Genomic DNA, 17,944 nt, shown 5'->3' on the forward strand with positions numbered 1-17,944 from the left:
GCAATGCACAATACTTCTACATCATTTATTAATTTTAATCAATATTAATTTCAAAATGTACTAATACAATTCAACAAATATCAAAAGTTGTATGTTAATGCACTATGAACTAACATGAAAATTTTTATTAACAAAGGATAATAAATGCTGTAAAAATGCATTGCTCATTGTTTGCTAATGTTAGTTAACATATTAATGTTTATATAAATGAGACTACAGTAAAGCGCTACCGATAAATGTTATTAAAATCTAAAATTCAAATTTTTGGTCCAAGATACCTTTAAAAAAGCAGACCTGTAAAAACAGGACATGGATTAAACCACTGTTTAATCAATCAATCATAGTGATCAATCATAGTGGTTAGTACATACATGCTCTATATTATCTGCCATTTTAAAAATAACTCACTATATAAAGTGTCTCCAGAATGTGTAACGCAGATTTTTAAGTGTAACTGGTACTTGAAATTGAACAAATACAATAAAAGTATTTAAGATAAGATAAAATTACCCATCACTGCTAAAAGTGATGTTGCTAAAAGAACTAGCAGGTGATAGATGTTAATTTCACCCCGAATGCCCATAACAGAAAATAACCAGGACTGTGGAAGGATTTGCTTCATTTCACTGGTTCTGATTAATATCAATTGAATAGGTGGAAAAACCAAAGTGAATCAGCCACCGAATTCCAAGTCCAGGACTGCTGACAGACAGTTTGTCTGATTGTTTGCTCAAGAACAACCTGGAGAGAGAGTGTGTGTGTGTGTGTGTGTGTGTGTGTGTGTGTGTGTGTGTGTGTGTGTGTGTGTGTGAACATTGTATCGAGTTTGTCTTCTCTCTAATCTACAGGGGTCTTGGCCATCACAGAGGTCTTAACCTACAGCCCGTCCAACAGACTCCCGGTGTAACTGAGACAGGGACTATTCAGCAGCGCATCCCATAGACACACGCAGGGCAGCAGGTGCCAGTGGCGGAGACAGCTGACGGCTGGCTGTGTGTATTAGGCAGATGGTTCTGCTGCAATTGTGTGTGTGGTGGCACGGGGATGGCACAGGGGTTTCTGCCTGACTGCTTTTAGTCAAGACTCTCTCCGGATACACAAGTTCATGCAATTAGAGAGTCGGCAGGGGGTCCACGGGCCGCTATTCACCCCTAAACACGAGCAGCTAAATGAAGCTGCTGCCCTGACCAGCTGTAAGCCACACACACAGCTCATCTCCGACAATACTCACCACTGAAGCCTGAACAAATGCAAAAGCTCAGGGGGAAAAACATGTTAAAAAGACCTCAAAGGAATAGCTCCCAAAATTAAATGTCTTCATTTATTTGCCTTCAAGCCATTCCAAACTCGTATGACTTTCTTTCCTCCATGCAACAGAAAAGGAGAATATCTGAAGAATATTATTATAGCCCCATTACATTTTCAGTCAAATAAAAAAGGAAGGTCTGTCAAGCTCTGAAATGGAAAAAAATATAACCACCATAAAAATACCATTAGAAGTAGTCCATTTAAGGCTGCATGACTTTGGGATATATATATATATATATATATATATATATATATATATATATATATATATATATATATATATATATATATATATATATATATATAAAAAACGATTTGCCATTTTTCTGATAAATGTTGTAACATTGATTTCAAACCCCATATTTGAAGATTTTTTTAAATAATTAAATAATAATATTGCTGTTATTACAAAATAAAAATCTTCGAAGCTTTCCTGTAGCTCAAACAGTAGAGCATTAGCGCTTGCAACGCCAAGGTCATGGGTTCGATTCCAAGGAAAAGCAAGAACTGATAAGAATGTAAAAATGTGTACCTTGAAATGCAATGTAAGTCACTTAGGATAAAAGCGTCTGCCAAATGCATAAATGTAAACAATAATAAAAAAATATTACTAGGGATGTCCCGATCACGTTTTTTGTGCCCTCCATCCGAGTAATTGAATATTGAGTCCCAATCCGATACTTGTATTTTCCTAGTGTTTGTTGCAGACTTCAAGTACATTAAAGTTATTAAAATTCCTCCAATGCACACAGGGATGGTGCAGAGAGTTCCTTAGTTATTATATCGAGTCAAGACAGTGGTAGATGTAAACAGTGTGGTCACAATTATTAATATATAAACGTATTGCATGTTATATGTACAATGAGCAGAATAATTGCAGCAGAATGAAAATAGTGGAAATAATGTTAGAAAGCATGAATCACGCGGTGTCAGAATGGCAGACTATCCGAAGCAAGACACCACCCATGTGGCAACGACGTCAGATAGTCTGATGGGCAGATAAAACATAAACTGTAAATAATCTGTTACAAAAGTGCATTAAATACGCTTAACACGGAAGCTCAAACGTGCATGTGTGTTTCCGATACCGCCACCTACTGCATGACACCTGTGTGTTTACATGTGACAGTAACTCTATCGCATTCAAAAGGTGCACTTTGAAGCCTGTTTTCAAAAGCTTGTGTTTTCAGGTCCCCAAAACGCCATTGCTGTGTAAATGAACGGCTATAACGCATTTTAGTTGAAAACAGTGTCATGTAAACGGCCCCAAGACAGTTCTGTGAGGTATTATTCCGTCAAAAACTTTGGCTCAGGCATTTCAGAATGACCAAACCAACACTCCAGATGCCGTCGGTTAGTCCGGTTATGCTGTCCCATCGCAGTCACAGCTTTTTTAACGCACATCGAGAGATTTATTCAGTAAATGTGTTTCCAACATAGTTTGAGCACGTTATTTTGCAATTAAACGCATACTTTTTTAATGCACGTTTTTAGAATTTATGCGCATTTTGGCGTTTCCATTCAGGGTTTTTTCACGCGATGTCCCAAAATACGCATAAAAAATAGGATGGAAACATAGCTACTGACTACAATAGGTCATGAGTCCCTCACATGTAAACATTTTTATTTATATTAATCGTGTAGCCCTAGTCTATAGTAAACCAGAATGAAATACAAGTCATTATTCACTGAAAATACCCCCCTCCGCCACGGCTCTCAAATGAAATAAGGCAGCAAATGCCATTTAGCCACGACACATGAGAACCACTGGCACCATTTTTCTAGTCAAAATGACTTCTTGAACCATTTTAAATGGGAATATTATCAGTTAATAACGACTTTTAATGTTTTCCTCACACAAAGCTCTGACCTCAGAACACTATGAACATAGCACTACAACTAAAGACTTTGTACATCAGTCTAATGGACTGCTTTTGGTTTCCATTTTATAGCATTCTTCAAAGATTCTCACCTAATGACACAAAGCCAAAATAATGAATTTCCTTTCATTTCTCGACAAACAGTCATATTCGATAATCAAAACGATGGTTTTGTGTTACGCCCATGTTAATGGCATGCTGTTTTGCATGACCAGAAAAACTTGTTTCAATAGAGAGCGAAATCGCCCTTTCCTGCAATAATCAAAATGATAATGTCATCTGTCAGCTTTTACATCGGAAACGTGTCCACGGCTCTCTCTGGAAAGGCCGGGTTTGAAGAGAGAGAGGTGGGGAGGGGGGGTTCGCTCTGATGAGTTTATGGAGTCGTTCTGATGACACGGGCCATCTCACCGTGCCGGGCCCGTACTCAGGAACGAGAGAGGAGAGAAGGTTAAAATCTTTCCTTTCAAGGGCCTCAATCAGGCTTGGAGGAAAACAGTAATCAGTGTCTTTCAGTCCGGGGCCCGAACGCAGCGCGGCCCTTTCTCTGCCAGCCAGACCCGAGCAATCAACCTGCCAGGCATTAGCAGCGGAAAGACAATCTGAAAATAAGGGGTGTAATGCACCTGCCAGCAAAAATGCCCATTTGGAGAAAAGCAAGTGATCCTGGTGACCCCACAGAGAGGAGGAGAGAGAGAGAGAGAGAGAAAAACATTTAACAGAATTCACCCTGATGGCAGATCCCCTTCCCATCGACACCTCATCTCAAAGCTGCAGCAATTATAGCTTTTGTATCCCTCAAGAAATAAAAGCTTTTTTTGCAGGGGGGAGGGCGTAAGCAGAGAGAGAAAGAGAGCGGCCGGTAATCGGCAGGCTTTGTCAAAGGACAATGTATTAATGCGAGCGCCCCATGGGGTCAGAGGTTGTTCGAGAACAAGACTAATGCTCTTTGATGTCCTCTGCAGGTGCACAGGCTCCGTCGCACGCCCGCAGGAAAGAGGACACAGGGAGACCCTCCGAACGCTGACTTCCTTATTTGTGCTTGTGAAAGAGGACCGAGCAAACCTTAGCTCTGTGAATAAGACTACGGGACTTCTGCAACTCAATGAACGGCTTGTTTGTGATTGGCTTTACCCTTGGAAAAAGCAAAAGAAAGATGTGCGCTTAGAGCTCACACAGGAAGATCATTTGAACAGATCAATGTTCAATGCCACTTTTGGGCATCACAGGCCTGGATTTTAATGTCTTAAAGGGATAGTTCGGCCAAAAATGATATTTAACCCATGATTTACTCACCCTCAAGCCGTTAGAGGTGCATATGTCAATCTTTTTTCAGACGAACACATTTTCAGTTATTTTAGAAAATGTCTTAGATCTTTCAGAGGTTATAATGTGAAGTTATGGGGTCCACCTCCTTCAAGTCCCAAAATGCGCATGCATCCTTCACAAAAGTAATCCATCCGGCTCCAGGGGGATAAACGAAGGCCTTCTGAGGGTAATCCGTGCGGTTTTGTCGTAAAAATATACATATTTAAAACTTTATAAATGAAAATATCTTGCTTCCGGCAACGGTCGACGCTACGTCCTACGTCATACACCGGCATCCATCTCCCGTGAACGCACGTCGACCGTTGCCGGAAGCAAGATATTTTCATTTATAAAGTTTTAAATATGTATATTTTTACGACAAAACCGCACGGATTACCCTCAGAAGGCCTTCGTTTATCCCCCTGGAGCCGGATGGATTACTTTTGTGAAGGATGCATGCGCATTTTTGGACTTGAAGGAGGTGGACCCCATAACTTCACATTATAACCACTGAAAGATCTAAGACATTTTCTAAAATAACTGAAAATGTGTTCGTCTGAAAAAAGATTGACATATGCATCTCGAACGGCTTGAGGGTGAGTAAATCATGGGTTAAATATCATTTTTGGCCGAACTATCCCTTTAAGGTCACATTTAATGTCACATTTACCCTTGTTCAGCATATTTTTGTGGGGGCGAAATCAGGTTATTTCAATAGGAATCCACAGGATTTGGAATTTCACTAATGGTTGAAACGGCAACAATTTGCTGTTTGGATTTAAATTGACAAATGCGTAAGAGTCTATGATTGGATTATTATTACAGTAATTATTACGTTTCTAGCATGTTATATGTTTGGCAACAGTTCTTCTAGCCCTAATTGATGGAGTGTGTAGCTTCTCATTTCTTAAACAATCATGTAGGAAGACACATCATGGCCATATTCCAGGATGACCATGTCAGGATTGATCAGGCTCAAACTGTGAAAGAATGGTTGTGAGGAGCATGAAGAATCATTTTCACACATGGATCATCTCCTCTGAGTCCAGACCTTAAATTCATTGTAAGTCTTTGGGATGTGCTGGAGGAGACTTTACAGAGTGCTGGACTCTTGCATTGTCAATACAAGATCTGGACCAAAAACTGATGCACCTCTTGATGAAAATAAATGTTGTGATGTTATTTCCGTCAAGAGGTGCATACATTTTTGGTCAACTTGTATTTATTTCATTTTGATGTAAAGACATTATAAATAAATACACCTCTAATGCCACAATGTTTTAAAATCTCACGGTGCGGTCACATTTAACATTGTTCAGTGAATGTTTGCTGGCAAAATCCAGTTATTTCATGAGATCCAATGGGCGAAAGATTTCCCTATGCAGATTTCCCAACGGGTTAAAGTTGGTCATGCAGATTTTTCGCGTCGACCAACAGAAAGCTCATTACCAAATTAGTTCTGTCTCAGAAAGTTTGTGCAAGACACAAACTAAAAATAAAATGAGCAAAGCGGGGGCTTTATTATCCCTATGATCAATGTCGTAATTCCTGTGTCATTGACTGATAGCTGATAAATGATGAACTAAGTGTATTTAGGAGATGATGGACAATAGTATTCATTTATAGATGCTGGGATCAGTGAAGAGCCAGGCTGAGGGTTCCTCACTTTAAGAGAGATGCTCTCCATATGAGAGGATCCTTGTGATTAGCACGGGATATTAACCCTCCCGTGAGCACACGGGCAATTAAAACAATCATATTTAATTCAATTTCATACTCTCACAACCCCTGGTGCTGCAGCAAGCAGAGCTGTGGATCGGGCAGTAATGAACGTGATTTCCGTACACACATCTACAGCTTTTTTAATGCACACCAAGACCATAAAACGGACGGATGAAGCGCCACTGGAAAACAGAATCTCGATCTAAAACCTTCAGGTATTGGTCATATCAGGTCAGACTGAACATGAAGAAAAAATTCAACCAGAGTGATTTGTTATGTGCTGGAGGAGAGACAGAAGACAGCGTGAGAGTTGATGAAATGATTATACAGTGGCAGGAATGGAAGGAGAGATGGTGTGTGAGTGTGTGTGTGTGTGTGTGTGTGTGTGTTGAGAGGAGAGCTTTTGGACAGTCTGCAGATAAGTCTTATTTAACACTTTCAATACGCAGTGGGATGAGGCTCAGCGATACAGAAGGGGAAAAAATGTATAGCTTGATATCTTTTCAGACTTTTTACGATATTTGATATGTATCGTGATATGATCTTTATGTAATTGCTCTGAAATAGCTTAAAAATATATATGATTTTTTCCCCAATTCGAGGTAGCATCCTATCATCCAAACAGACATTGTAGCCAAATATACTCAAGTACAATTAAAAATTAATGCAAGAAGTAAAATACAGTAAAAAGCTAAATATATATATATATTAAAATATATGCTACTGTTCAAAAGTTTAGGGTTGATTTTTTTTTTTTTTTTTTTTTAAGGGGTCATCGGATGCCTATTTTCCACAAGTTGGTATGATTCTTTAGGGTCTTCATGTAAAGTTTGTAACATACTTTAGTTTAAATTCCTCAATGGTTGTGTAAAACAACACCCTTTTTACCTCCCCAAAAACAGCTGTTCACAGCGACCCGTTTCAGTGCATGTCTCTTTAAATGTTAAGGAGCAACTGCTCACTTTTTACTTTTAAAAGTAAAAGTCTTTACTCTCACTTTTGACATTTCTCATATATATTACATTATCTGTCTCAAAGCTGTTATACAAAGTGTTATTTCAGTTTTACCTTTGATTTTTGATTTTTAGTTTAATTTTTTTTAAAAATGTATGTATCTTGTTATTTTGTTAAGTTTATATATATATATATATATATATATATATATTGCTATTTAGGGTTAATTTATTAAATTATTTATTTTTAGTCTGTTTTAGTTTAAAAAAAATTAATAATAGTGCTTCCAATAAAACATATTTAACTTATAAAGTATTCTGTAATGGAGAGTAAGTTTACTGTAAGAATAGTAAAAATCTAAAATTATCCCTGATAATATCTGCAACAATTATCAGCCTAATCAGACAAATGGCAATTTAATTGTCCAATAATTATATAGTCATGATACCCCTAAAAATAGATCCCATAAACGGCTTTCATTAAAATGTTCTTTCATTATCTCCTGAAAAAACATCAACAGAATAAACATCTCAAAGATACACACACACACACACGGCAAAGCAGTGATCTTGTGTATTTGTCATGAGTGGGTCGGTCACACACATGCACGAACGGCCACATGAAAGGGCACAACTGCAATTACACAAATCCTGACCTGCCTTTGGACACACACACACTCCCGATATCTCCACTAACCTACTGCTCATTTCCTGTGCCCCCTCTCGCTGTCTCTGTAAACGGATGTGTGTGTGTGTGTGTGTGTGTGTGTGTGTGTGTGTGTGTGTGTGTGTGTGTGTGTGTGTGTGTGTGTGTTTAATCTTGCCTTGACGTCTTATGTTTCTCGAGTCTCTGCAATTTTCCCTCAGCTTTCATCTCCATGTTCACTATGGTCAGATCATTTCCAAAAAGGGTCACACACTTCTGATGTCTCTCTCTCTCTCTCACACACACACACATCTGAATAGCTCTCAGATCAGAGGCTTGCGCTCTAACTCTGGGTGCAAATGCAGTGCCAGTCAGCAGCCCCCCCCCATGACTGACATGTGTCAATCACGCTGTGTGATGTTTGGGGTTGCTTGTTTCGACCATGATCTGCATCCTCAGCATTATATAATCAGGTTCTACTTGTTTCTGAGACATGTTTCATTAGTAACCAAAAAGAATTCTGGGTAAAAGAGAGGATCCAAAATAGAGATGCACAATATACTAGTCCACAATCATAAACTATACCACAATCATAAATACTGCTTTATTCTTTATTAACTACTGGATTTTGATTATTTGCATTAGTTTATTTGTTGATTTCAAACAGTAAATTCAGTTTCTAAAACAGATTTTAAAGGAAATACACTATACTGTTTGTGATCTATACTCTACATTAGTAATAGACTAATGCCGTTTTGAGATTATCAGCATTGGCCGATTACTATGTTCACTTGGAGCATTAAAGTGCCCCATTATGCTCTTTCACATTTTACCTTTCATGTAGCGTGTACTATAGCTGTTTCTGACTGTCAAAGGTCTGCCAAGATCAAAGTACAGATCAACTGACTCCCAAAAGAAGAAGAAAACATTCTGAACTTCCTGAAATGAGTCGTCAGTGATTCCAGTCTTACTTCTTACGTAGGTTTGTAACACATTTGCATAACTCTGATCTTCATCTTCATACCCAGGAACAACATACACTTTGAGCCTCAAACACTGTAGTTGTATCTGAGACTGGAAGAGTTTGGTTCGTGTTGTTCATGTCGAGAAGACGCTGTTTTCTGCGCTGTGGAAGCAAATCCACTTTGATGCACTTTCAAAAGGATGAGGACTTGCGAGAAAAAAAAAAACGGAAAAACCAATGCCATCATTACTGTTTGCATCACTGTGCATCAAGTGCTGAGGAAGATTTGGAGCTGAAATTCAGATAATGGACATTTCGTTTCCGACACACTGTAAGTGGTTGACCAATCAGAGTGGAGTAGACCAATCACAACTGACTGGGTTATCTGACCAATCAGAGCAGAGTAGACCAATCACAACAGACTGGGTCATCTGACCAATCAGAGCAGAGTAGATCAATCACAACAGACTCATCTGACCAATCAGATCGGAGTAGATCAATCTCAACAGACTGGGTAATCTGACCAATCAGAGCAGAGTAGACCAATCACAACAGACTGGGTTATCTGACCAATCAGAGCAGAGCAGAGTAGTTTTGTTGTCTGCCATTTCAAATGCACAAGCTCTTTAAAGTTGGGTGGATTCAGATTGGCTGTCAATATTTTTATCAGCTGGAAAATATCATTTTGAAAGTGATTCCAACGATATTGTTCCTCTGTGTCGTTATCGCTATAGTTGTAGTTTACACTTCACTATTCACCCAGAATTAGAATGATTAGTAAATTACTCATCATTGTTAAAGTGTAATTATATATTTAAGTACTGAGTAATAATAATTAACTACATGTATTTACTATAAGGTTAGGGTTTGGTTTAGGATTAGTTGCATGTAGGCTAATTATGCATAATTTACTGTTATTACTGGTACGTACATGTAACATGCAACATGGACACTAAATATATAACAATATCAGAAATTGCTTTCTTTACTGGCCATAACATAAAAACTGAATGTTTTGAATGGTTTTAGTCATAATTCGTGCATGATCACAGCTTACCCTCTTTCTGCTGTGTCGTGGTGGGCGTCTGGGTCTCCTTGGTGTAGGACACCACCTCTTTGGGCGGGAAATCCACGTGGGTCGTCTTCGCCATTGCCAACTTCAGAGGACCACGTCTGGGAGAGCGCACAAACACACAAATCATACGGAGGAACTGTGCACACACTGCTCAAACATATACAAATTCACACAGGCTTTTAATAAAATGCTGCTGTCTATGCAGTAGAAAGGCTTTTTTTTTTTTTTTTTACTTGATGCTACATTGCTAGAGAAAACATAAAAAGGCCTGTCCCCTTTCGCCAAAAACACTCATAATGCACTTTTGATTTTGGCGCCACCCTTCTGTTGATCCGATTGTCTGTGGGCAGGAATACAAAATTGCAGTAGTTTTAATAAAAGTCCAGTTTCAGGTGTATTTTTATAACTACCGACATTGTAACAATACAAAATATTGTTAAAATTCAGCTAATGCATCCTTTAAAGCCTTATTTACACCTAGTTACAGCCCTCTCAGCTGATCTGATCATAAGTGAACAGCACTAATCACAGTACCGGTGTAAACGGGGACCAATGAGTCTCAGGCATGGTTTACAGCTGGTATTATGATGCGTTTTGGTCGATCGGATCACGAGTGGACGACGTTAAATACAGGAGTAAACAGGGTGTGAAACGTTTTAGTCTAGATGGGATTACCCAAAAAGTGAAAGTGAGGAGCATTTATGGGTACAAGTCGGGAACCGGCCTACTTTACATATTTCAAGGGTGCTGAATCCAAAAAAACTGGTTCCCAAGCAAAATTTTGAGTTTTTGACCTTCTAATTTGCATATCAAAATGGCCGCCAAATTGCCTATCTTGCTCAGTCGTTGGACCATTTTCCCCTAGTTTTTTTGTAAGTAGGCAATCAAGATGAGGAAATTAAGTTTCTAGATCGATAGTCAAGGGTCAGAGCAAAGATATAATGGAGGCTCACTGCCTTTTTTATGTATATATATATGCAAAATACCAACTTTTAAGGTGAAATTAAGCATTATTTGTGTCATTTTTTAAGGCCGACATACATATTCAATCAATATCACTCTTAAATGTTCCCAGTGTATATATGATATGTGATGTATTCCATATTACATAATAACTAAGAAAAACACCATTGCAAGTTGTCTGAGATTTCATTTTTTATGCAAATTAAGGCGAGACACAACAGGTGAATAGGGTAAAAATTTTAACTAGCAGATATCACCATGAAACTTTCACAGTTGATTACCTACATTAAGATGAGAAAAAAATGTATTACAAGTTTTCTGTAATTTAATGTTTAAATATGCAAATTAGGCAATATCTAATCAAATGTGTACTAATTTGCATATATTTACAAAAACGAAATCTGAGTATTGGATAAAGCCAGGTTAAAAATGATTTTTTCATTGTGTTCACATATTAGATGGGAAAAAAATTACAGAGGGATTTATGGATATCTACTTTTGTTATCCTGTAAATCAGAAAATACTGTCAATGATTTTCACCATGTTTTTTGGAATAAAATGTTATATAGCCTAAATCAGGCTAGGAATAATATATTTACAAATCCCAAATGTCTTCATAATATAACTAGGTACAAGACGGTGTATAGGTGCTACTGAAGTGGAGCGTCATCCATGTGGTTTCCTTAGTCTGCTTCCGAAGCCTTCACCGGCCCCAAGCAGGAGGACGGCACCGCCCGTCTCCGCCCCTTAGCCCGCCAAAACGCCAGGCTAAGCAGCACTCCTGAGATGGGCAGCTTGGAGTTAGGGCTCAGTTCTTCTCAGGAGCTGGTAGCGGGACCACTCCTTCCCCCGGTCGAGGGCTGGGGGAGAATCTTTTTTCTAAGAACTGATGCCCCTTCCTCCGAGCCCCAAGAGGCCATGGATGGCAGTGTGCGACGCTCTGCTTCGCCACTCTTGTCCCCCTCTGTCGCCAGACCTCTGTCAGAGCAGGCCCCCTGTGGAACACTGGTCCTTCCCTGGCCTCCTCTGTCAGGATGCGGCAATGGCCGTGCCCCCACACCGGGTCGCTACGCCGCCCACGTCCGGACCGTTCATTCCACTTCGCTGCCCTACCGAGGGTACGTCTGTGGGTCCCATGACCCCGCTGGTTCAGTTCTTGGGAGCCTGGCTAGAGCTTCCCAACCTGTCCCGCTGGGTTGAGAGAACCACCAGGCTCGGCTATGCGATTCAGTTCGCACAATCTCCTCCCCGCCTCCGGGGAGTCCGTTACATTATGGTGGGTGGCAATGCCCCTGTCATGCGTACGGAGGTCACTACCTTACTGGCGAAAGGTGCAGTCGAGATTGTCCCTCCAGCCGAAATGATTGTCCCTCCAGCCCTTACTTCATTGTACCGAAGAAAAACGGTGGGTTACGGCCAATCCTGGACCTGCACGTCTTGAACCGATCCCTTCACAGGCTTCCGTTCAAGATGCTCACGTGCTCTCATGGCTTCAGCCTCTCCCTGGAGAATGGAGACTCCATCCAAAGACGGTTCAGCTGATTTGGGATCAGTTCGGAGACGCACAGGTAGACCTGTTTGCCTCCCACAACTCGTCCCATTGCGACCTGTTTTACTCCCTGACCGAGGGCACGCTCGGCACGGACGCACTGGTGCACAGCTGGCCGCGGGGCCTTTGCAAGTATGCGTTTCCCCCAGTGAGCCTTCTTGCACAGACCCTGTGCAAGCTCAGGGAGGACAGGGAGAAGGTCATTTTGGTTGCCCCTCATTGACACAACCGGACCTGGTTCTCCAAACTAGTCCTCCGCGACAGCACCTCCCTGGCCAATCCCTCTGAGGAACGACCTCCTTTCTCAGGGACGGTGCACCCTATGGCACCCTCGTCCCGATCTATGGAACCTCCACGTGTGGCTCCTGGATGGGACGAGGCAGGTTTGAGTACCCAACCACCAGCGGTAGTGGCTACCATCACTTCCGCTAGAGCATCGTCCACGAGACATGCCTACGCGTTGAAGTGGAACCTCTTCGTCACCTGGTGCTCTTCTCGCAGAGAAGACCCCAGAAAATGCCCGATCAGTGTCGTGCTTTCCTTCCTGCAAGAAGGGTTGGACCGAAGGCAGTCTCCCTCCACCCTGAAAGTGTACGTTGCCGCTCCTCTGCGAAGAAACATATCTGCATGTTGCCAGCATACTTCCTTATATACCCATGAGGTAAGGCGGAGTTACGCAATGCAAATTCCGCAGACCCATGGCATTTCTTTGATATTGGCTCGTTTTATTTCTCGAAGATGAGAGGCTTTCTAAGCGAAACCCCATTCATCGTCATGATGTAACGTCTCCGTTCCCTACTCAGGGAACGAGGGTTACATATGTAACCGAGACGTTTTACGCCCCCCTCTCAGAAGCCTTGGACATTTGGGACAATGTGTCAAAAAATATTTTCTCTAATCTCAAACCCTTTCTCCCACATTGGATGTAGTAGCAGCAACCATGTGTGGCCCACTATAGTCTTCTATCAAATAGCAGTATTCATTGGTTCCATGAGAGTGGGGCCAGCCCATAAAAATATCTTAAATTTTAACGTCTAGTCGGTCCACAGTCTAATTCTGCTCTTTTTGGTTTTCAGCTATTGTTTTTGTCTGACTTTTATTATGAAGTTTTGTCTGTGGGTCATAATTTGTCATTTACTTTGCAGTTTCGTCTGAGATGCATCTGAAATCGGTCACAAGTTCACTTGTTCATTATAGTGAATGGCACATGTACTTTATGGAGAAAAGAGAAATGAAATTGAGTGAGCGGCTTAAGATGACGGAATTTGTGTGTGCCAGAGAGTAGAAATAACTATTTTACACCGTAAAAAATAATGACGATAATAACTTTATATAACTTTATATGGTATAATGAAAATAAATAACTTGTTCACTTGTTCTCATATTCATGTCATATTTAATAGATCATTCATTTTAATAGAATAATAATACAAAAACTACAAAAAAGAATTAACACAATGATATAATTTTATTATTTTTACTTATAAATTTGCCATAAAAAGCAATAAATAGAGCACATAATACATGAAAGCTGTATTCCTTTCAGGGTTATCTGGTTTTGTTTATTTTTAGTTTTCTCCACATGGACTCTGTTTGTGTTTTCACCTTGGTTAGCTTGTCTTCATGGTTGTTAATTTGATTCATTACTCAGTTCAGGTGTGTGTTGTGTTCAGGTGTTCATGTCTCATTATCCTCTAACTACTTAAGTTCAGATCAGTTTGTGTTTCGTGTTGGGTCTCGTCTATGTGTAGTTGTGTTTGTATGTACCTCTTTGGATTACTCTGTTGGAGCATTAAAGCCTAACTTTCGTCGTCGATTCTTTGGTGTTTTTGTTTTCCGTCTTGTTTGTGTTTTTGTTTAATTTTTTTTTTTTGGTTCATCATGGACTTCCCTGCTGTCAAGCTGCTTTCCCTTGAGCAGGGAGACAGCTCCCTCGAGGAACGGGCGGTGCCGTCCTCCTGCTTGGGGCCGGTGAAGGCTTCGGAAGCAGACTAAGGAAACCACATGGATGACGCTCCACTTCAGTAGCACCTATACACCAAACTTTCCAGTCTTGTACCTAGTTATATTATGAAGACATTTACAGAGGGATTTGTAAATATATTATTCCTAGCCTGATTTATATAACATTTTATTCCAAAAAACATGGCGAAAATCATTTTTTAAAGGCTATTGACAGTATTTTCTGATTTACAGGATAACAAAAGTAGATATCCATAAATCCCTCTGTAATTTTTTTCCCATCTAATATGTGAACACAATGAAAAAATAATTTTTAACCTGGCTTTATCCAATACTCAGATTTTGTTTTTTAAAATCTATGCAAATTAGTGCTTATTTGATTAGATATTGCCTAATTTGCATATTTAAACATTAAATTACAGAAAACTTGTAATACATTTTGTTTCTCATCTTAATGTAGGTAATCAACTGTGAAAGTTTCATGGTGATATCTGCTAGTTAAAAATTTTACCCTATTCACCTGTAGTGTCTCGCCTTAATTTGGATAAAAAAATGAAATCTCAGACAACTTGCAATGGTGTTTTTCTTAGTTATTATATAATATGGAATACATCACATATCATATATACACCGGGAACATTTAAGAGTGATATTGATTATGTATGTCGGCCTTAAAAAATTACACAAATAATGCTTAATTTCACCTTAAAAGTTGGTATTTTGCATATATATATACATAAAAAAGGCAGTGAGCCTCCATTATATCTTTGCTCTGACCCTTGACTATCGATCTAGAAACTTAATTTCCTCATCTTGATTGCCTACTTACAAAAAAACTAGGGGAAAATGGTCCAACGACTGAGCAAGATAGGCAATTTGGCGGCCATTTTGATATGCAAATTAGACGGTAAAAAACTCAAAATTTCGCTTGGGAACCAGTTTTTTTGGATTCAGCACCCTTGAAATATGTAAGGTAGGCCGGTTCCCAACTTGTACCCATAAATGCTCCTCACTTCTTATAGAAGGCCATTTTTCTGAAATCCGTCTAGTCTATTTTGAGCTTGTCCACTTTTGACCACTTCCAGAGGTAGTTGAAAACACATTTGACCGGATTGCTTTCGTAGTGTAAACACTCATGTGATCGAATGTGTTCAAACAGCCACAAAACACTGTGTACTATCCGTTTACTGATCTGATGAGTGAACATAATGAGAAGCGCACTAGCGAGACGGGATTTAAACTTTGTCGGCTGAAGACCCGAGTTTGGTTTGAAGATGAAAAACATACCAAGCACAATGTTCTCTCACCATTCCTGATTTCTAACACACACTCACAGCGTTCGGCTGGTCTTGAGCAGAACCTAAAGCTGATGATCTCCATATGTTTCTCCATCGTCTCCGTGTGCGTTCATATGTAAATTACACAAGCTTATTTTGTCCATTAGATCAAAAGTTTTTTAAAAAAATTACATTTACCCGCCCATAGACCCTCACCTCGAAGAAATCAGGACAGAAGTGTTTGAAAGTGGACAAAAGAGACGGATTAAAAATCCAGGTGTGAACGGGAATGAGTCTCCCTCGTCCACTAATGATCGACTAAAACGCATCGTAATAACAGGTGTAAACAGGGCCTAAGAAAAGCATTGTGATCCAATCACCCCTACACACATTTATAGGGGACTAGAAATACATGTAACATTCTGACATGAAAAAAAATATCAAAAATGTGGACACACTTGACTTAAATTTGTTACTCATGATCTCAAAAGGCTTTTAGTTAAATGCCTAAAAATTACCTTTGTACATACATATAATCGGTCTATAAATGAATTTCAAAACAAAAGCAAAAACCATATTACATTTTTTTCAGTTAATTAATTAATTATAATGGAAAAGACTGGGCTGTGAAGGAAAAGTTGCCAACATTGCACTTGGCACTTGGGAACTCCTTCAATACTGTTGGAAAAGCTTTAAATACAGATAGTTTTGATTTGTTTATTATAACAAATTATTATTATTTGTATTATTATTTGGTCATTATATATCACCATATATATATATATATATACACTTGCGTCATTTCATAATTTTGATGACTGTACTATTATTCTAAGGCCTGGTTTCACAGACAGGATTAGGCTTTAGATTTATTAGGACATATAAGTAGCTTTTATAAGCATGCCTTAGAAAAAACATTACTGGTGTTCATCTCGAGACAAAACAGTGGAACTCGCATATTTCAAGTGCAATATGTCAGTGCAAGTTGCTTTCAGTCAACAGCTCAAACATGCATTTAGTCTGGGACTAGGCTTAACCCATGTCTGTGAAACCGGGGGTAAAAATATTAACATTAATGAATAAATACTAAATAAGTATGTCCAAATTATTGACATGTAGAGTCAACATGCACCAAACTCACAGAATCACTCCCAGATGTTCATACAGGTGTAAACAGTCCCTACATGTCCTCTGGACATCACTGTGCTCGCTTTATAAGTCTGGTTACATTTACATCCACATCTGTGTGGCATTTAAACCATCTCGCTCTCGATCATATGCCACTCATGACTCCTCTACAGGTCTGAAAGAGTGAAGGAGAAAGAGCAGAAAGTGTGCAGTACCCCAGCTCAGAGTGAAGCAGAAGAGTAGAGGGGTCACAGTCCCAGTGCAGAGTCCTGTTAGTGTCAGAGCCACGGGACAGGGTTACAGACACAGACACAGACAGAGAGAGGTTGTTATATGACAGTTGGCTAAAAACACAATGTTACGACACTTCAGAGCAGTTAAGAGACACAAGCAGAAAAGCTTACACACACACACACACCACAAACACAGAAACAGAACCAGATGTCCATGTAGTGCTGTTTCTAAAGGAAATCATCTGTTCTGATGTCCAGGAGACAAACCACACTCTTCCAGTACATAATAAAATCCCATTTACCCTAAATGACACCATCATAGATGTACCATAAATACAGGAATTTTAAGTAAATACTAGAAATGCCATCAAAATCATGTTTCATGTGACCAGATACAGGAGTGCATATTATTTGGTCACTAAATTGGTGCAATGTTCGGCCGTCAGCTGTCTGTCACCTAAATAATTGTCTTAGGTAAGGTCTACACAGCAGGTAAATAATGTGTGTGCAGATTTGGGGTTGTCACAATTGGTTATTTTTAGGGGTCTGAGACCTCTAACTTCTAAGTATGGGTCATTTTAAAGTCAACATGAAATGAAATCTGCCACCTTTTTCCCTTAAAGTTAAAAATAAGAGGGAGTGACAAGTCAAAAAGGAAAGTAGCACAAGAGGTCTTTACATTATGATGAAAGATAAAAAAACGTATAAAACTATTCTATAGCTATTGATGAAAACTCTCTTGACTGCAAATGCAGCTGGTGTATAATGTGTGGTGTTCGATGAAGCTTCTGGCTGAGCACCAGCGCAGGGTCTGAAACTGAAGTCTTTGCTTTCTTCTATTAAGACAGTGGGGCATGAAATAGCCTTCATCTCTCAAAACAACAGACTGATGCGAATCTAGAGATTATTTTGGGCCATTTCTGATAGAAAAAGACATTGTATTGTGATTTCTCCACTCCATTAAGGCCCCGATAAT

General features: G+C 39.5%; 1 protein-coding gene across 2 annotated transcripts in view; it reads right to left on the reverse strand.

Annotated features, from left to right (window-relative positions):
- The window catches only part of dync1i2a (dynein, cytoplasmic 1, intermediate chain 2a), a 50,240-nt gene that overhangs the window by 23,679 nt on the left and 8,617 nt on the right, over window positions 1-17,944 (reverse strand). The window contains exons 5-6 of one of the 2 annotated variants that reach the window (XM_079880280.1): window positions 16,951-17,004; window positions 9,839-9,954 (exon numbers count right to left, since the gene is read on the reverse strand). In XM_079880280.1, the coding sequence (XP_079736406.1) occupies window positions 9,839-9,954; window positions 16,951-17,004 (170 nt within the window). The remainder of the gene's footprint in view (window positions 1-9,838; window positions 9,955-16,950; window positions 17,005-17,944) is intronic. The other variant, XM_079880279.1, reaches the window with a different exon arrangement.

Source organism: Squalius cephalus (genome assembly GCF_949319135.1).
Source record: "Squalius cephalus genome assembly, chromosome: 9".
Lineage (NCBI taxonomy): Eukaryota > Metazoa > Chordata > Actinopteri > Cypriniformes > Leuciscidae > Squalius > Squalius cephalus.